At 38.3% G+C, this 21,970-nt stretch overlaps 1 protein-coding gene across 1 annotated transcript in view; it reads right to left on the bottom strand.

The window, feature by feature from the left end:
• Positions 1-5,634: 5,634 nt before the first annotated feature.
• Cln7 (CLN7/MFS domain-containing 8) overlaps positions 5,635-21,970 on the bottom strand; it is a 243,250-nt gene continuing 226,914 nt past the window's right edge. The window contains exon 10 of the mRNA XM_067143485.2: positions 5,635-8,898. Coding sequence (XP_066999586.2) covers positions 8,566-8,898 — 333 coding nt within the window. The 3' untranslated portion in view covers positions 5,635-8,565. The remainder of the gene's footprint in view (positions 8,899-21,970) is intronic.

Here is a 21,970-nt window from a genome sequence, read left to right as displayed (position 1 = left end):
CTTGTAGGAGAAAAAATTCACCGTCCTGTCCAAGAAAGCAGGAGAAGGCTACATTGGATTCAGTGGGTAGACACCTAGAAGGCGTCAACGAGTCAGAGCATTGGCGATCGCCCATTCTTATGCCAGCACGTAAGAACAGCATCAAACAAGATCGGATCAGCTACATTGCGACTCATAATATTAATTCTCTACTTAAAGCAGGAAAACTAAAGAACTTGACGGACGAATTAGATAAACAGAAAATTTTAGTAGCAGGACTCCAGAAGATGAGAAATACTACAGAAGAACCATTTGAATCTCAAGGCTACAGAATTTACAACGGGAAACCTGGACTAAGGATTATAAAACAAATGTCCCCAATTAGGAACTCGGTTTATAGTCAGTGTGAAAATAATAGATTCGATAATCGATTTTCAAGCCATCTCACCTAGAATTGCAAACTTTGAGTTTGAAAGCATCCAACAAAATTTATACCATCATATAAATGCCCGTGCCCCTACTAATGAAAAGAATTTTCTAGCAAAGACTAGGAAAGAAGTGGATAAGTTTTGGGATCTCCTTGACCAAACAGTAAACCAAGTAAATGCTAACAATGTTAAGATCCTATTAGGGGACTTCACTGCCCAACTCTGAAGAGAAAAGAAATACAGAGATATCATTGGGAAACGGGCTCCACATAAACATACAAATAAGAATGTTCAAAGACTTGTTCAATTCTGCAGAGAACACAAACTGATCTCGAAGTCCACATACAACGAAAGGAGGCCAAACAAACTTAAAACTTGGAAACATCCTGATTGGAGAAAAGGGAAATGGCAGCTGGATCATGTATTTATGGACGAATCCTTCCACAGAGAAATCTACAATGTTAAAGTATTAAGAGGCGTAGATACAGGTTCAGATCATTACATAGTCAAAATCAAAATTAAGTTCACACCACTAAAAAAGAAACCAAAAGCCAATAAACAAAAGAGGAACTTTGATCCACACCAATTAATTAGAAATGATAAATATGGAGAAGTAACACAAAGCACAAAACTTACAGATAACTTAGAAGAACTGGTTCCAATTCTCAGGCAACAAGCTAAAAATTTAGCCCAATTGAACCCATGTAAAAGACATGCCTGATGGACCTCAGAATGTGACAAAATTCATGAAGAAAGACATCAGGCATGGTTAAAATTTCAAACACATAAAACAGAAGAAAGTGCAACCAACCTCAAAAATATCAGGAAAAAGTTCACACAAATTATCAGGCAAACCAAGAGACAGTCGCAGAAAGATCTAATCGACTCAGTAGAAGAAAATTACCACAAAACCAATTCCAGAGACTTTTAAAAAATGTTTGGAAGACAACTAAAAAAATTTCCCCTCCCACGTTAATGCCGAAAAGTGAGGATGGAAAAACAACACATAATGACAAGAAAAATGTCAAAATCATGGCAAAAGCATTCATTAAAATTTTGAATTGTGAAGAATCCCAGGAACTTTAGCAGTTAATAAAAACACGCCCATCAAGACCCGCCTGAACTCATAAAACCCCCAACAATCCGAGAGGTGGAAACAACACTCAGAGAGATGAAAAAACTTAAGGCATGCGGAGAAGACCAAGTTTTCGCAGAAATGTGGAAATATTCAAGTGATACAGTTTGAATATCCTTACACAAGGCCCTAATAAAAACCCGGATAACAGAAAAGTTCCCCGAACATAGGACCACAGCCATAATCCACCCACTCCACAAAAATGAGATAAAAGCATTCCAGATAATTACAGAGGTATCTCTCTCTTAGACTGCACATACAAGATTTTCTCCAGAATCCTATACAGGATGATCAAAGAGCAACTAGAAGAATAATTAGCTGAATACCAAGGAGGCTTCAGACCTTGGAGCAGCTGTACAGAACAAATCATCACTTTAAAATTAGCCATAGCATATTACAAGAAACAAAACAAATCTCTTGCAATTACCTTCATGGACTTCAAAAAAGCATATGACTATATCCATGTTCCTTCAATGTTAGAAATCTTAAGAAATTTCAGGCTTCATCCAAAATTAATCAGATTGATAGAACTCGCCTTAACCAACACTAAATTAAAAGTCAAGTACAGAGTGGAATTCTCTGAGCCATTCATCATAAAAACAGGTTCAATACAAGCAGATTGCATGTCACCACTGCTGTTCAACTGTGCCTTGGAATATATTTAATGATGGAAGGATACAAGATTAACCCAAAAAACATCTGAATTGGAAGACCCAAAGACAACATAAGTTTAAATTGCCTAGGATTTGCTGATGACCTTGCTCTCTTGTCCAACAATATTCAGGAAATAGCACAGAAAATTGGTCTTGGAATACTTTTTGAAAAGACAGTAATCACGTTAACTGACCCACCACTCACAAACAAAATTGCCATAGGAAACCAAGAAATCAAAATTGTAGTTAAAAATATCTGGGAGAAATCATAGCATATAACCTCAACAAAAAGCCAACATGGCATAACAGAATAAATAAATTGACCAGAGCACAATATGTCACCAAGAATACCTACAACAAAAAGGGCCTGTCAAAGCAACAAAATTAAAACACTACAAAACAACTAACACCGTACAAATAAAATACTCAAGATAGAGAGAAGAATCATTAGAATGTGCATCAACAAATCATACCAAAAAGATGGACAATTTATTAAAATTCGTATCCACCTTATTCAATACCAACGGACGAATAATGAAATTTATATACTTAACCAAAAAAGATGGACACTGGAGAGTAGCTTCTAATGAAACAGTCTACAAGGAAATAGAACCAGTAATGAACACAATCAGGAAGAAACGCATTTCATTTTTTGGACGTCTAATCGGGACACCAGAGAACAGGATCATCAGGAGAATAGTAGAAAAATTAGGGAATAGTAAGTGCAACATTAAGTGAATTACAGAAATCAAGGAAGATATGAACAACAAATTACAGTGGAAGACCTAAGAAGCAAAACCAACAAAATCAAGAAACTCACAGAAATACAAAACAGAATCAACAAACAGACAATAGGAAGGGTGATTTCTGATGAAGAAAGAAAGATAAGATCCAAGAGAATGAAGAAGTACTGGGCTGACAGGAAACTGAAAAATTGTTCGTATAAAATTGGCTAGAGTGGTCCAATAAAACCCATAAAATGTAAATAATAATATTGGTACTAGTTTTAATTGTGCTACATCAGGTCGTCCTCAGCCATAATCAAAATTGGAAATAGCATGCATACATATGAACACCAATAAAATATTACAACTGGTATGTCTCAAATAGCCTCCGTGGCTCAGCCGGCAGCGCACCAGCGCCTCACCGCTGGGTTCCGTGGTTCAAATTCCAATCACTCCATGTGAGATTTGTGCTGGAAAAAGCGGAGGTGAGACAGGTTTTCTCTGGGTGCTCCGGTTTTCCCTGTCATCATTCATTCTAGCAACACTGTCCACTATCATTTCATTTCACCTGTCAGTCATTGATCATTGCCCCAGAGGAGTGCGACAGGCTTTGGCAGCTAGCACAATTCCTATCCTTGTCTCTCGATGGGGGCTTCATCATTTCATTTCCTGACCCGGTCAAATGACAGGAAACAGGCTGTGTACTTAATAATAATGTCTTAAGTAAAGTCTTCAACTAAAACAGTGTGGATGAAATGTCAGACTACACATTTAAAATTGGAATTAAAATAAAACATTAAAACTGTTGCAAATAGTGGTGTTGGACTATGCCAATGTCCTTATAATAAACAAGTATTCTTGAGTCTTGATTTGTTCTTGGAGTTGACATTGATCGTTCGTGTGTATCATGGACCCATTCGATATCCAAATTATGCCTTAATGAATAGAATATACAAGTATGAGTTTATATAGCTTTAAAGGGGATGTTCACAACTTGAATAAGTGGCCTTTCCATCAGATGGAATGATTCCATAGATTGAATGGGTCCACAATACACACAAACAATGAATATCAAAGACTCAAGAATACTTGTTTATTATAAGGACATTGACATGGTCCAACACCACCATTCACAACAGTTTTTACATGTTATTTAAATTCCAGTTTTAAATGTGGGGTCTGACATTTCATCCACACTATTTTAGATTAAGACTTTACTTAAGACTTATCAATTGTAATATTTTATTGGTGTTCATATGTATGCATGCATGCTGTTTCCAATTTTGATTGGGCTGAGGATGACCTAATACAGCAAGGTCGAAACTAGTGCCAATATTAATATAAGATACAACATTAATCTGATGGTATTGAATAGGTGGACCTTTCCCTGCCCTTTGATAGTGATCAATTGTCAATGAAATTCATAACTTATGAGAAGTACATCACACATAAAAATACCTTTTTGTAAAAAGTAATGATTACAAGTAAAAAATACTAATAATGTAATCATTACAAGTAATCTGATTACTCTCCAACTCTGATTCTTTATGTCATTAAAAAAAAGTGTGATATGTTTTTGAAGTGGACAAATGCTATTTCCCCAGAAGGACAGAAATCTCAGTGTGAAGTTCTGTGTGTAGTGTTCATTTTCATGACACGCACATTATTACGGATGATAAACCTTTTATTAATGGCAAAGAGACGGGACTTATGCGACTGAGATACCTGCCGTGGACCCTAAGGATGAGCGAGAGGATAAAAGTTAATGACTAGCTTCTGGTGAGCGTGAATACCGAGAATGAATCCCCAGTAATACAATGGAAGTAGAAGTGGGACTGGAGCAGAAGTTCGTGCAGTAAAATGAATGTCTCAAAAATTTTCCACAACACTTTCTCTGAGTTTGCTTTTAAATAGTAATTTAAACTTAGAGGAATCATTTCAGCCCATTAAAACTCTAGGTTATCATTTTAGAAAATACGATTTCCTGTTGCGTAAAAAGCGCTCATCAGCCCATCCCTGCTCGTTGCCGAGATAATACTATGTACGCTGTATTTTTTATTTTCTCTGTGTCTAGACCTGAATTTAACACTTTGGAAGGTGTTCATGTGTATATATTACAATGGTAAGGAGATTGTGTAGGGTGCTGCATAAGAAAGGCCTTGTGTTTGTACAAAAATTGTTCACAAACGTAACTTCTTCCTCATAGTATCTTACATTGCAGAGCGCAATACTGTGATCATGTAGTGCATTAGCACCCCTCTGTGGCAGAACCACTGAAACAGGTGAAATGTTCACATTTTCTCTCCTATACGCTATGGTGTGTGTGTATAATGGGGGTCAGTCAGCTCATTTTGACTGTTTGTGATCTGCTGTCGTGTAGAAGTTTATGTATTCACCATAAACAGGACTTGAACGTGTGACTTTTCACCCTTCTCCAGCTATATCTCGCATTGCATTGTTTTCATGATGCAAACAGAAGTCTTACTAACTTGAGCATTTGCATGGCTTGTCCAAGCTGGATGCTCTGACATGGACATGTTTTAGTGTTAATGGATGGGTGCAAATGTATCCTGTTAAAGGCAACTTAAGTAGTACTTAGAATATTTCAGTTATATAGGCATGTGAATCTCTGACTCTCTGGTTGTACTTTGTATCAGCAACTCTGGTCAATAAAGCTCTGAAAGAAAGGAGTATACAGCAAATGAGCATATAAATTTCATGATATTTCACCATTTTAATTGAGAATATATTTTGTACATAGTTGTTAGCCTTTGTTTTAAACTAACAAGTGATTCATCTGATTTGTAGAAAATGTCAATAAAAAATGCACATGGAAACTAAGATGATTTGTTTCCCTCCTTACAAAAAATGAGTATCACAGATCCAGTTGCCAGCCAGTCGTCTTGACAAGTATATTTCTCTGAAAAATCTAAACTGTATATGTTGAATTGATAAGCTATGTTTTCAAAGTTGTGTCTTAATACTGAGTTGACTGCATGGACAGCTGACAGAATATTGATAAAAGTAGCCAACTTACGCTCCACTAAACTTCACTGTTTATTGTATATGGTTGTACTTGAAACATTATTAATGATACTCAGTCTTAATTTTGTTCCCGTTTATTACAGTTCTTCTTTGGTGCACTGTTCTTGCGACAAAAGAACGATGTTGTTCCTGTTGTGCACTTGTCCTTTTCTGAACTTTAAAGTCTTCACAAGTAACTTCCTTTCTCTTGTAAAACATGATAATGTGTTTATATGTAGATATTACAATGGTAAGGAAATGGTGTAGGGTGCTGCATAAGAAAGGCCTTGTGTTTGTACAAAAATTGTTCACAAACGTAACTTCTTTTTCGTAGTATCTTACATTGCAGAGCACAATACTGTGATCATGTAGTGCAGCTAGCACCGCTCTGCGGCAGAACCACTGAAACAAATATGCCTAAATACAGAGTATAATGATAACCTTGGGCATTACTTCAGGAATTAATTTTTCATATAAAGAGGAGAGAAGAATGTTATAACAATATGGGTCTAGAAATACATAATTGCAATAAGTAATTTGTATTATATGTAGTGCATTTTAAAACATCTCAAGTGCTAGAATGAAATTCAACATACTTACTTTGTTATATGTGTAACCATTTTAGAAGTGAAGCTTCCACAGTGTGTAGAATTATTTAGTTCCTTCTCCAGGTTGAACCGTGTTGTTGTTTTCTGTACATTCTGTACAGTTTGCCGATGTTTTGAATACATTGCAGTATTCTTTGTCAAGGCGACTGAAATATCCCTACTTGATCTGAGGTAATCAGTCTCCCAGGCAGCAATCACACTACGAGAGTAGTTCCTGACCTTGGGCTTATATATCCTACCCTCTCTGGCTGACATAAGGCCCCTGGCTGTTTGATGAGAAAACGTATGTGTCACAGCCAGGTAGTGGGACTTACCTGCGCTGTTATGTAATTAGAGGTTCGTCCTGTGAGTTTACGTTGAGGTCTGTATCCCTTAATCTATGTGTGATATGCATACAAGAATTGCTGATATTATATCCTTCTTCTAAATTCATATTGTTTGGGTGTTTCTTGATTTTGATAGTCTCACGGATTTTCCTTTTGAGATTCCAAGGGATAGCTGCTAGGATCTTGGTCTTGACAAATGATATACCGTATCTTGTTTTGTAGGAATGTTTAACTACAGCTGAAATATCTGTGTTTTCGTTCTTGGTGTGATGGATGTGTTCTTTTAGGTGGGTAGAGATCAGACGTTTTGTTTCACTGATGTAACACGTTCCGCAGCTACATTCAATGTGGTATACTCCAAGAGCCTGTAGTTCTATTGTGTCTTTTACTGGTGGTACGGGCTAACTTCCAGTGTGGTTGATAGGTGGTTTTTATGTCATATTTATCCAATATCTTGTCAAATCTGTCTGTAGTGTTTCTAATGTTCGGAAGTATCGCTGTTTTCAGGCATAATTCACATAATCAGTCAATCAATCACTACTAATCTGCATTTAGGGCAGTCACCCAGGTGGCAGATTTCCTATCTATTGTTTTCCTAGCGTTTTCTTAAATGATTGCAAAGAAATTGGAAATTTATTGAACATCTCCCTTGGTAAGTTATTCCAATCCCTAAACTCCCCTTCCTGTAAATGATTATTTGCCCCAATTTGTCCTCTTTAATTCCAGCTTTACCTTCGTATTGTGATCTTCCCTACTTTTAAAGACACCACTCAGACTTATTTGTCTACTGATGTCATTCCATGCCATCTCTCCACTGACAGCTCGGATCATACCACTTATGATATAGATGTTGATTCCTATAGGGAACCTGAAATATTTGTCCCGAATGAGTAAGGGACCTTTTATATTGGTATCATACCACTTAGTCGAATAGCTCATCTCCTTTCTTCGAAATCTTCCCAGCCCAAACTTTGCAACATTTCTGTAACGCTACTCTTTTGTCGGAAATCACCCAGAACAAATTGAGCTGCTTTTCTTGGGACTTTTTCCAGTTCTTAAATCAAGTAATCCTGGTGAGGGTCCCATACACTTACCCTTCAATGAAATAGTATAATTGTCTTGAAACAAAAATTGTGTATCAAATAAAGCAAGAATTGAATGTCACCATTTTGCCACTTGAGGATAATGCATTGTAGAATACAAATTAATAAAAATTGTGACTGATAACAGTATTAATTTCATAACAGATTCACAGTCACAGACAGGGCTTTCATGAAAACATGGTTATATTTTAACATTTCTGAGCATGTTGGAAACTCAAAAGTGAAGATGAACAGAGACCTGGATTCAGGCAGAAAGTGGACATTTTTTACATTTTATATACTGTATATCAAAAGTGTGTTTCAACAAGTGTTACACATATTCAGTCAAACAGTAAAAGTAGTTAGTGGAATGTAAAGCCAATAATATTATTATTTGACACGTTAACAAATGTGGTTATAAAATATGTTGGAGTGTGCTACAATTAATAAAGTCTGATAACTCAGTAATTATAAATTTCCAGACCCATGTTGTTATAATCTTTTATTCTTCTCTCTATATGAGAGAATCCATTCCTGAAGTTCTGTCTAGGGGTTTTGTTATACCCTGTATTTTGAAGACATTGTGTTGTACCATGAAATAACTGTTAGATTTGTGACTGGTTACCATTAGCTACTATCACTTCCTTTTCTTCTGTACATATAACCTTCATTTCAAATGACTTCTTGTCTTCTATTAGTGTTTTATCGGGTTCAAGTGGTTTCTCCTCTTCTGGTTCCTGAGCTGGAGGTTTGTCAGGGTCGGGCACCACCAAGCGGCTATCCACCAACTGTAGCCACACCATGGAGAGTGCCATCATAACTGTTGTGATGCCGAAAGTCCAGATTGTTCCTAGACGTGTGTAGATATAACTGACGAACACTGGGCCCATCACACGTGATAAACAGCCTGAACCCGTCATAAGCCCCATCCATACACCCTGCAAGTAAAATGATCAGTGTGAGTTATACCAATAAATAAGTCCTAGAAAGCAGTCACTAAATCACACCATACACGGTAAAGTAGTCATTTCCAGTAGCAAAGCCTGAGAGTATGCAAAATAAGCCAAGCTTTTCTGAAAATGCTCTGAAGAATTTAATTCAAATATCTCATTTGATTTTTAATATACTACTGAAAGATATGTGCTGGGAATATGATTTAACGAAGCCCTACCTAGCAAGCAAACAGTGTTTTGTTCTCATCAGTGAACCAGGTTAACCCAATGGGTTCAGATTTAATGGTCCCATGAGCTCGCATAGAAATCAGATTTAAATTGCCCTCAACAGGAGTACGCCACCCGGTAAGAACTACTGTGCACCGTTCTGTAATAAATGAAACAGCAACCTGAATTTTCATGCACAGTTTTCAGTGAAGCATTCAAAATAATTTTACCCAATGACAAAGACATAACAATGAAGATTTTCTGTGGTGAATTTTGAAACATTTGGGTATACGAAGAGGCACTTTACACTACCCATTGTCTCTCAAAATATTGGGCTCTCAATACATACAGTATGTGTCTCTGTTATTCGTACAGACTTCAGTTTCTTGTGAAGACTCGTATATTCACATTAACGACTGAAAAATTGAAATAAAACGTACTTTACGGGTAAAAACATAATTTGTCAATGATAATTCGTTAGTGAAAACCATACTTATTTCCATACAGGCAAGAATATTTTATATGAATGTGCCGGCATCGACAAATGTGTGTACCAGTTGTATTCGTACACATGGACAGGATGATGCCCACTGTGTGTTTGCGATGCACGGAAAAGTCTCAGTGATGGCATACGTCTTCTCAACTGTGTTACTCTCCTTCCTAGTGTATCTGTGGTGGATATGGGTACGAGTGCAGAGTTAAGTACGGAGCTTAAGAACACTGTACACTTAAAGGATTTTCATTACGAAAGATTGGGCAGCTAGTCAATAGAACACATTCTACGGTGCAATATGTGGTTGATAAACTTAAATACAAAGGCACTGCTAAGAACAAGCCAAGGAAACCCAAGAGAAAGTGTTAAACCGAAAGGGAAGAACGATTTGTTGTTCGGCTGATAAAGACAGATTCCAAATTAAGTACACCATTATTGAGACAATTCACGGAGGAACGAACTGGAAAGAATATCAGCAACTCCACCCTCCATCGGATCCTGTATTGGCATGGGTACTATGGAAGAATCCCTCGGAAACGGCCATGTGTAAGTAGAAAAAACAGACGTCTTAGACTGCAATTCGCAAAGGAGCATATAAATAAGGAAAACGAATTCTGGAATGATGTTATCTGGTCTGATGAGACAAAAATAAACCTATTTGAGTCAGATGGCATCCACAGAATATGGAGAAAAATTGGTACGGACAATGATGTGGCGAATACACTCCCAACTGTAAAATACGGTGGCCTGTATGTAATGCTTTGGGGCTGTATGTCGGCCAGAGGTGTGGGTAACATACATTTCATTGACGGAATAATGAACAAGGAGGGCTATAATGCAATCCTGGGGGAAAACGTGAAGCAGGGTGTGAAAAAAATGGGGATGCCACTTGCTTACATGTGCCAGCATGATAATGACCCAAAACACACTGCTGATATTAATAAGACATGGTTGATCTGGAACATTCCTAAGGAGCTTAGAACACCTCCCCAGTCTCCGGATTTAAATCCCATCGAACATCTTTTGACTACGTTGAAGAGGAATCTACGTAGGCAACGTGTGCGTACGAAGGAGGAACTTAAAAGTGTGATTCTTCAGGAATGGCAGAAAATCAGCCCGGACACGTGCAAAAAATTAGTGTATTCTATGCGGCGACGATGTCAGGCAGTTATAAAGGCTAGGGGACATTCTACTAGATATTAACCATGTTCCAGGAACCTTTCATTTTTTGTTTATTTTAAGTGTTCAATTTGCTTGTACGAATAGAAAAGATACAAGATTATGGGCGCGCTAATCTTAATTAGAATCTGTATGTTTTGTTAACATGGTTGCAAACAAATACAGTAGATATATGTTTTATGAAGGCTTTGTTGAATATATGTTAAGTGAATAAAATCCCTTTCAGTTTATCATTTTCTGGCAGTGCGTTGAAGTACTAAAGCAAACAGCCCGTACGAATAGAATTGGTACATACGGTATATCTTTGCTCCAATATAATTGAATGCAAGTCATTTGAACCTGGGACATCAGAATGATAATAATGTTATTTGCTTTACGTCCCACTAACTACATTTTTACAGTTTTTGGAGACGCTGAGGTGTGGGAATTTAGTCCCGCAGGAGTTCTTTTACATGCCAGTAAATCTACCGACACAAGGCTGACGTATTTAAGCACCTTCAAGTACCACCAGACTGAGTCAGGATCGAACCTGCCAAGTTGGGCTCAGAAGGCCAGCGCCTCAACCGTCTGAGCCACTCAGCCCAGCATCATCAGAATGCAAAGGGCAAAGTATGGTATAATTTCAGCCTCATTAGTGTCAAACCACTTGTCACCATCCTTTTTCTTGTGGATCCGAAAACTGTTCGTGCACAATGTGGGGAAAAGACTGGTCCATGAACTCCAAGAACACAATTAACTCTGATACAGAATTATCTAATTATTTGTCAGTCAGTTCTCCTGATTCCCTTGGAGAGCCTGTAAAGTGAAGAATAATTGATTGATTGTCACTATCACTAACCCACACCCAGTCACCATGTTATGCTTTTGCACACGAGGCTTTAGGTACAATTTCACAATCACTCTTATCAGATGAACTGTCACTCTCACTTAAAATCTCTTCTTCAATATTATCTTAATTGCTATCACTGTCCTCCGAATCATTGTCTAAAACACTTACAATTAACTAAGTAACAACACTGCTGTCACTTGCCTGGAATCATGGCTAGGAGACTGACTTGACACCTGATGAAATGTTTGTGCTTTCAGAGGCTACAATTAGGCAATAAATAACGGCACAAGTTCTTGGGAGGAGAGCTGTAAACAAGCCACATTATTGTTCTATTCATAGAACTTTTCAAAAGAGAAACCCTCACAGAGGTGATAAAAATATAAGCTAGTACATACGAATCTGTGCGCCGCGTGAATGTCTCATCATTGGAGCTGAAGGCCTGGCCAATGTTCGCATGAATGTCACGTCAATTGAGTCGGGTGGGTTAAGCTGTGGGAGTTCAGCTGTCAGTTCTCTGTGCACACTAAGCAGTGGTATTTTTAGGTTAGCTTTCCCCAGTGAGTTAATGTTCTCTAGAGTGAAAAATCAGCGTAGTTTCCACTGAAATCTCAGTCTCATTTATTGTTGTGACGGTATGGAACTGCTGAGCTATGTACAGTGCTTGGTAATGACATACAGAGCACGACTAGTGCATCTACATGTTGTGTTGCTCATGGGGTCACTTGTGCCACAATAGCACTTTCTGACCCAGTGAGGAAAGCATTGGCAAACTATTTCACTGATCATCCATGATACATCTCATTAAAAGTACTGACATTCCTTTCAATTGAATAACATTCCATGGTGCTACATGAGCATCCAGCCAGCTTCCAGGTTGATGACTTGGTGTATCTTATGACTGTTTCACAAAAGATACATCTGTGAAACGTTGTATGGTACTTCAGATAGGTGTCTTACATTTTACAAATATACCACTTCTGTAGACGTAAATGTTTGGATCAATGACCTAGATTTTAAGCCCCTTCATACGACAATTATCACCACCACCACTACCAGACCTCAGTATGATTTAGATTACATCTTTCGTCAACAATGGGAGACAGTGCAGACATCAACAGTGAATAACTCAATTCGGTTGACCTTTCAATAAGACATTCTGTCAGATGTATTACGAACATGAAATTAATATAAAAGCAAAATAGGCTAAATACTGATCAGAAAGATGGAAAATATACCTGAATGTTAATGTTGTTATTGTTTCAGATTCCATTCAGGTTACCCAAAAAAAATTCCCAGGCTTCACTGGTTATTTCATGTTTCATTTAAGACCTGCTAAGAGGATCTTTATCTGAATTGTGGCTAACAGTAAGTTCTGTATCACAACAGTAGCAAGATTAAGAAACCTCTCTCCTCCTGTGCAAAATGAAATGTGTTCTTATGATGAAATAACAGGATTAAAGTGACAGTCAAATGGAAATCCCAAAGAAAACTTGCCTCATCACTGTTTCGTTCAGTGCTAATTTCTCATGCACCAGGCAAGATCTAAGCTCGAAATGAAGTACTGTAATAGAAGGCTAACATCTGAAGAACTGAACCACAGACGTATCATGGTCAGCATCACTCATTCATACAGGTACCGGTAACTCTACTTCACTAGGACAGCTCATTCATTTCAAGCAGATACCACAAGGAGTACGTTATGGATGGACAAACTAGTTATAAACTCTATCAAGAGTTTCTTCACAGTGGAGATCAAGAAATAGCAAACTACTGCAGAGCCAAGATGATGCTTGAAAACAGCAATGGACAGAACTATTGAATCAATGGATTCCAAACACTCAAGTAGTAAGGCATGGTTGCTCTTATGAAAAATTGGCAGATGTAGTAAGTAGTACATCAGGTTTACAACATCATAATACAAATCCAAACAGGGTAGCTGCACATATTGCCTCAATGTCTTAAGTGCCAAAGGATGAAGAAACTGTTTAACTTGTTAAGAAAGAGCTTAAGAAACTAAAGGCAAGATGTTTATCGAATTTCAAATACTTCCAGTCCTGCACCATAGGCGACATCAAAAGAGGTCTTAAGGAATATGAAAACTGATAAAGCTCCTGGATTTGGTGGAACTGTCCCCAAATTCTTAATCAACTGCGAGAAGAACATTTGCCTGTGGCTGAGTAGGTTTTATACCAATATTCTTCACAGTCGTAAGCTCCCTCATCTTTACAAACAAACAAACATTATGGCCGTTATGAAACCTGGGAAATCTGCTAATAAACCTGATAGCTCTAGACCAATTAGATTACTGAGCTGTTGGAATGACTTCTGCTTAATAAAACTGGCTGAAAATTACAGGCCAGTAAGTTTGACATGCATTGTATGTAAGCTTTGGGAAGGCATTCTTTCTGATTATATTAGACATGTTTGTGAAATTAATAACTGGTTCGATAGAAGGCAATTCGGTTTTAGGAAAGGTTATTCCACTGAAGCTCAACTTGTAGGATTCCAGCAAGATATAGCAGATATCTTGGATTCTGGAGGTCAAATGGACTGTATCGCGATTGTCATGTCTAAAGCATTTGATAGGGTGGATCATGGGAGACTACTGGCAAAAATGAGTGCAATTGGACTAGACAAAAGAGTGACTGAATGGGTTGCTATATTTCTAGAAAATAGATCTCAGAGAGTTAGAGTAGGTGAAGCTTTGTCTGACCCTGTAATAGTTGAGAGGGGAGTTCCTCAGGGCAGTGTTATCGGACCTTTATATTTTCTTATGTATATAAATGATATGAGTAAAGGAGTGGAATCGGAGGTAAGGCTTTTTGCGGATGATGTTATTCTCTATAGAGTGATAAATAAGTTACAAGATTGTGAGCAACTGCAACGTGACCTCGAAAATGTTGTGAGATGGACAGCAGGCAATGGTATGTTGATAAACGGGGCTAAAAGTCAGGTTGTGAGTTTCACAAATAGGAAAAGTCCTCTCAGTTTTAATTACTGCGTTGATGGGGTGAAAGTTCCTTTTAGGGATCATTGTAAGTATCTAGGTGTTAATATAAGGAAAGATCTTCACTGGGGTAATCACATAAATGGGATTGTAGATAAAGGGTACCGATCTCTACACATGGTTATGAGGGTGTTTAGGGGTTGTAGTAAGGATGTAAAGGAGAGTGCATATAAGTCTCTGGTAAGACCCCAAGTAGAGTATGGTTCCAGAGTATGGGACCCTCACCAGGATTACCTGATTCAAGAACTAGAAAAAATCCAAAGAAAAGCAGCTCGATTTGTTCTGGGTGATTTCCGACAAAAGAGTAGTGTTACAAAAATGTTGCAATGTTTGGGTTGGGAAGAATTGAGAGAAAGAAGAAGAGCTGCTAGACTAAGTGGTATGTTCCGAGCTGTCAGCGGAGAGATGGCGTGGAATGACATTAGTAGACGAATAGGTTTGAATGGCGTTTATAAAAGTAGGAAAGATCACGATATGAAGATAAAGTTGGAATTCAAGAGGACAAACTGGGGCAAATATTCATTTATAGGAAGGGGAGTTAGGGATTGGAATAACTTACCAAGGGAGATGTTCAATAAATTTCCAATTTCTTTGAAATCATTTCGGAAAAGGCTAGGAAAGCAACAGATAGGGAATCTGCCACCTGGGCGACTGCCCTAAATGCAGATCAGTATTGATTGATTGATTGATTGAAAAACTGCCCCCACTGTACTTGTGCACATTTCTACTGAACAGTCAGCTTTAGATCCTATCACAGCTGCACCGGCCAGGTACTGTCCATAGCTACATATATACAGACAGGATTCCAGCTACACCTTAAGACATCTGTGGCATTTATCGACCTAAAAGCTACTTAAAATACTGTCTGGAGACTATATAAAACTATATAAACTCCCTGTACAACCATAGCACACCTTAACTGCATGTTGAACAACAGAATGTTCAGGGTCATAATGGGTGATTCCTAGTTGTATTTATTTTGGCATGTGCACATTTCTCACTATTTATGTATAGTAAGAGAGGGTAAGGAGAGATGGGTAGGTGGAGGGCAGGACATAGTCGTAAGAGGATGGGAGCGATTTCCGACAAAAGAGTAGCGTTACAAAAATGTTGCAAAGTTTGGGCTGGGAAGAATTGGGAGAAAGAAGAAGAACTGCTCGACTAAGTGGTATGTTCCGAGCTGTCAGCAGAGAGATGGCGTGGAATGACATTAGTAGATGAATAAGTTTGAGTGGCGTTTATAAAAGTAAGCAAGATCATAATATGAAGATAAAGTTGGAATTCAAGAGGACAAACTGGGGCAAATATTCATTTATAGGAAGGGGAGTTAGGGATTGGAATAACTTACCAAGGGAGATGTTCAATAAATTTCCAATTACTTTAAATCATTTAGGAAAAGGCTAGGAATACAGATAGGGAATCTGCCACCTGGGCGACTGCCCTAAATGCAGATCCGGATTGAATGATTGATTTATTGATTGATTGATTGATTGATTGATTGATTGATTGATTGATTGATTGATTGATTGATTGATTGATTGATTGATTGATTGATTGATTGATTAATTGGGACGGGCCTACCTCAAATATATGTAGAGAACCTGATAAAGAATGATAGAGGCATATGTGGACCGAGGAGAGAGAGGGGGGGCTGGGCACATGAGGAGAACAGTTTACGCCTCATGTGTTCAGTCATTAATGGAATGATGAGAGATGTGCGCTGTCAACTGGTAGGGGATGTTGGGGTCTTTCCTTTGGGCCGCACGGTTAGGGCCGGTCGTGTCATCACTGGGAGGGTGGCCCTTTCTCTCACCAGGGTAATGACATGGCTGGACAGTAGTAGTAGGCCGTGTTGTTGGTGTTGTTGTTGTTGGTGTTGGTGGTGTTGTTGGTGTTGTTGTTGACATTCAGTGGAGACGATGGACATGGCATGTAGGGACCTAGGATGACTGCTATGGTAACCCTCCGTAGGGACTATCGCGTTTCTGGAGTATCCGATGGACCTCATGGCATGGCCAAGGAGTCTCGTGTTTTTTTTCCTTTTCATTGTAAATTGTTTGTGTATGTACCGGGCATTGCGAACATGTATCTAGACTAAATGCCTGTATTGTTCAATGAATAAATTAATAATGGGTGATTCAATGAGTAGAACAAAGAAGCTAAAGAATGGTCTACTTCATGGATCCCTGCTTACCCCACGGTAAGTACACAAATGAGTAGGCTAAGTACAGAACTGACGGCTACTGTAGGTACAACTACCTGGATACTAGAGGTGTGCACTATTCAATTTCGAGACTGGGCAAGATGCACCTTACTGCATATGCAACCACCATTATGCATGAGTAGAACGTGTAATCTAAAATGACTGAGTTTGTTCCAATTCTTTTGACAGGTATGTGTACATCATTATCAGACCCTACATTCAAAATCATATGACCACTGCTTGTGTTATCAATATTTTGGTGACGAAGGAAATAATTCCTTACAATGTTATAGAGTATTCGCATCATAATTAGTTACTTACGTATATGACGGTGCAGTGTTTAATTGTGTCTAATTGTATGCGACAACTTTAAGACGATGTCTGAAACGCAGTGTAAGTCATGGATGTACGTTATTTTGAAGATATGAAACATAGCACAGCCTGCTGTGTTGTTTATTCAAAATAAGTAAAATACATCACCAGAAATACTTCTGGGATAATCCGGCATTTAAAAACACATAATATCGCTGAAGGGGAATCGTCACAGAGAACCTCCGGCCCAGCCTGCATAACAAGAAGTTAACCTGCCAGCAACAATTGCAAGGTATCCAGAAAGGATCTACAGTTATTAACAAATTATGCAGGGTTATTCAGCTAGGATGTCCACCTCAACTCGTGAACCGTGTAAGATACTAACATTCTGTTTTCACTTTCATTAATGGTATTAAGGGGTTCATAGTTGAACATGCAGTACTTTTCTAGGCTTTTGACAAAATTTATCGGCACACACGTTTCCATATGAGAACACTGATGGTGTACTATGAAGTCTACGCTCGTAGTTACTGGACAGATCGCAGCACTGGAGAATCGGTCTCAGGAGCATTGCCCCATCACTACCCTGTCCAATGAATTGGAGCAAACTCAGCCATTTAAGATTACACATTCCACTCATGTGCAATGTTGGTTGCATATGCAGCAAAGTGCATCTTGCCGCGTCTCACATTTGAATAGTACATGCCTCTAGTATCCAGATAGGGGTACATCCTATCGACAGTCATTCACAAATTATGCAGGGTTATTCAGCTAAGATGTCCACTTCAAATAAGTCATGAACAGTTTCAGATACTGACATTCTGTTTTCACTTTCGTTAATGGTATTAACCCTTACACTGCTTCGCTCAAGAGCTACATCTTTTAGCAGCATAATGGACCATCAGTCAAAATGGAGACTGAATTTTAATGCTATCTGCGGTCAAATATCTGAAATAATGCACTCAGCTCCGTGCGAAACCTAAGTTGACAGTTCTGCAAAGCAGCACTGTACAGGGTTCATAAAAATGGCTTCAAGTAGTGAACGGTGTGTGATTTCTAAGTTCGAACCTATAGATGCTGTGAATACTCTTGAATCGGAGGATGAGTACTCAGATATCAGTGATTTGGGTAGTGATTATAGTCCTAGTGACAGTGATAGTGCTGAGTCTCAACTATCAGCTCCACAAACCAGGAAAAGAATTTGTTCCAAACTTGATTTATTCCAATAGCACATGGGTAATATGTTTAGTCCTGTAATACATATTTTTGATGACAGTTCATTGGGTATATCACCCGGTGTGATTCATGATGAACCAGCAGCTTTAGATGTATTTCAGTGCTTCTTTTCATGAGAAATTATGGAGCATATAGCATTTGAAATAAACAAGTATTTTGTATTTGTTATGCAAACAATGTCACCATCTCCAAGTTCAATGCTACAGAAATGGAGGGAAACCACACCTGAAGAACTGTACGTCATTTTTGCCATGACAATGCTTGTGGCAAGAATGAAGAACCTTGCAATTGTTCAATATTGATCAACTGATCCTCTAATAATGACCCCGCAGTTCTTGGATTTCATTTCTAGATACAGGTACCTCTTATTATTGTGGTTGTTACATTTCAGTGACAACAGTCAGCCTGAAGGTGACCGGCTGTATAAAATAAAGCCCGTAATTGACCATCTCAGAAACAAGTTCAGAGAAACGTTCACCCCATTCGAAAACATTTGCATTGATGTAAATTTGACGCTTTTCAAAGGTAGGCTTTCATTCATTCAGTTTATCCCATCAAAGAGACACAGATTTGGAATAAAGACATTTGTTATCTGCAACTGTGAGACCGGATACCTGCTGGATTTTATTTTTTACACAGGGTCAACTACTGAGATACTGTAATTCCTGAAAGTGAATTTGGAGTATCAAGTGCAGTTGTCTTGATGCTAATTGAAAGGTACTTGCAGAAAGGACATACATTGTGGATAGATAACTGGTATTTAAGTCCACAACTGTAGGATCACCTACACAAAAACAAAACCAACACATGTGGTACCGTCAGAAAAAACAAGAGGGGTATGCTGAAATTTACTTAAAAAGTGGAGAAAGGAAAAACTGAATCAAAAGCGACAGATAACATGATTCCCTTCAAGTGGTTCGATCGTAGGGAAGTTTGTATGCTGACCACACGGCATACTGACAACATGAGATCCATAGGGAAGACAGAAAGACAGACAAGACAGCCTGTAGAGAAAAGCCATTGCGTTATTAACTATAACAAGTATATGGGTCCTGTTGACCCGTCAGACATGATGATCAGTTCTATCGAGTGTGTGCAGAAGTCGATGAAATGGTATTGAAAGTTCTTTTTCCACCAGCTGGACATCACCGTTCTAAATACTCATGCCCTCATCAATGTCAAAACAGGACAGAACATTTCTCTAGCAGATTTCCAGCTATAGCTAATAAGGGAACTCGTCCAGAAATACCACGTTTCTAGACAAACTAGTAAAAGAGGACATCCTTCATCTGGTGACCAACCACTCAGACTGATGGAGAGACATTTCCCATACCCTGTACAACCTACTCCAAAGAAAAAATTTCCTACAAGATGCTGAGATGTCTGCTCCAACACAACTGGCCAAAAGAAGAGGCGAGAGAGCCGGTACATGTGCGTCAAATGTGTCGTGGCTCTCTGTGTTCACCCCTGCTTCAAAATATACCACACATTAGTGAAGTTTTGAAGACGGACACATTGGAGTGCCTGCTGTAAATAATGAAACAGTTTGTTGTAAATTATGTGAGGCTAGTTTGCGTTTTCTCTACATTTCTTATTTTAGCCAACCCTGACTTAAATTTAATATTTGTTACATTCATAAATAATGAAATGTTTTTTGATTGCTTTTTATCAGGAAATAATTAGTCATACTCGATCTGTTCAAGGCAATGACCAGTGAGTAACTTGGCTATTATGGACAACCTTGATTTGTCTTGACATTCATACTTTTGAAAGAGCGTTGTGCAATTTGGTGAGAATTTAGCACTTGTGAAAGAGGAATATCGAACATTTTGTAGGAAAGAGTATTTTTGGCTCCTGTAGAGAACCCTAATTTTCTTTGTTCTTAACTTTTGTGAAAAGAATAAAATAGAACTGAAAGCTGTTCTGGAATTCTTTTGCCAGTTCATATGAAATTTCTTATCATTTTTGCACACTTTTCAGATATTTCATGTATTTTGAGACATTATATTTTTTTAAAGTAATTCAGCATGGAGGGTTCATAGTTGAACATGCAGTACTTTTGCAGGCTTTTGACAAAATTTATTGGCACACAAGTTTCCATATGGAATGTTATTTTATGCAATAACTGCTTAAGATATACTATCAAGTTTACACGTGTGGTTACCGAGACTTCGCACAGATCGCGGCACAGGAGAATCAGTCTCGAGATCTGTGATGTCAGTCTCGAGAATCTCGAGCAAGAGCATTGCCCATCACTAGATCAAATGCATATATTCACTGTTGCCAGGCAACATACATAAGATAGGTAATACAGGTCAAGGAGTCCATGGGGTAGGAAGCCATTTTTGGTCCCACACACGAAGAGCCACATTCAGTCTGTAATATCTGGAAGTGTGTGTCTGTGTGTACGTATTACAAGTTCTTCACTGAAGATGTATCAAATGAACCGAAACATATTTGATTAATATTACTCCATCTAAAAGATAGAGATATGTATTGAATAGGACAAATTAAATTTCCACCGGGCGAGTTGGCCATGCGTGTAGAGGCGCGTGGCTGTGAGCTTGCATTCGGGAGATAGTAGGTTCGAATCCCACTATCGGCAGCCCTGAAAATGGTTTTCCGTGGTTTCCCATTTTCACACCAGGCAAATGCTGGGGCTGTACCTTAATTAAGGCCACGGCCGCTTCCTTCCAACTCCTAGGCCTTTCCTATCCCATCGTCGCCATAAGACCTATCTGTGTCGGTGCGACGTAAAGCCCCTAGCAAAAAAAAAAATTAAATTTCCTTTGTGTGTACGTGTACGATGCCCAGCCAAATCAATGGCACACAGAGATCTGAAGTTTTTAACATAGGCGTATTGTTCAATGAATACTTATACAGGTAAAGACCTGTTTTCATTAATTTATATTACTTTTATTTATTTATTTATTTGTTTGTTTGTTTGTTTGTTTGTTTGTTTGTTTGTTTGTTTGTTTGTTTGTTTGTTTGTTTATTTACAGTAGAGTCTCAATTATCCGACCTAAATGGGGCCTGGAGTACGTCGGATCACCGCAAATGTCGGATAATACAGAATAACTTTGAAAATGAACTAAAACAAACAGGAAGGCTATACTGTATTAATATGTTTTACAGTACTCTATTTATTGACTTATCAGTTCAATTGTACAGTAGATGCAGTATTGAACGAAAACATTCCAAATGTCTTACGAAAAGAAAGTTGTCAACATTGTCTGCTTGCCTGCTGATTCACGTTTTCTTGCTGCGAGATCCTGCCATCGACGATAATCCTTCACTGTGAGTCAACGTTTTCTCCTTTTGTTCTGCATTGCCTTGTTCTTCTTCTTCTTCATCATCCTCATTTTCGTTAGCATTCACAAAACCAATAATATCAGGATCAGTTAGTTCTTGTGCACACCACTTAGATCTTGAGTCGTAACATCCTCACAGCCAGGAATGCAATTCAGGAAGGGAAAATTGTTTTCCATGTCTTATTGTACCACCTCCTCTCGATGTTCAACTTCACTCAACAATATGTTCCAACACTTTCTAATGTCATTGTTTCAACTTCTTCCCAAAACTGCACTATCG

The sequence above is a fragment of the Anabrus simplex genome, chromosome 3 (genome assembly GCF_040414725.1).
Source record: "Anabrus simplex isolate iqAnaSimp1 chromosome 3, ASM4041472v1, whole genome shotgun sequence".
Taxonomy (NCBI): Eukaryota; Metazoa; Arthropoda; class Insecta; order Orthoptera; family Tettigoniidae; genus Anabrus; species Anabrus simplex.
The sequence above is the reverse complement of the archived record's forward strand: the minus strand, read 5'-3'. Positions and strand labels throughout refer to the sequence as shown.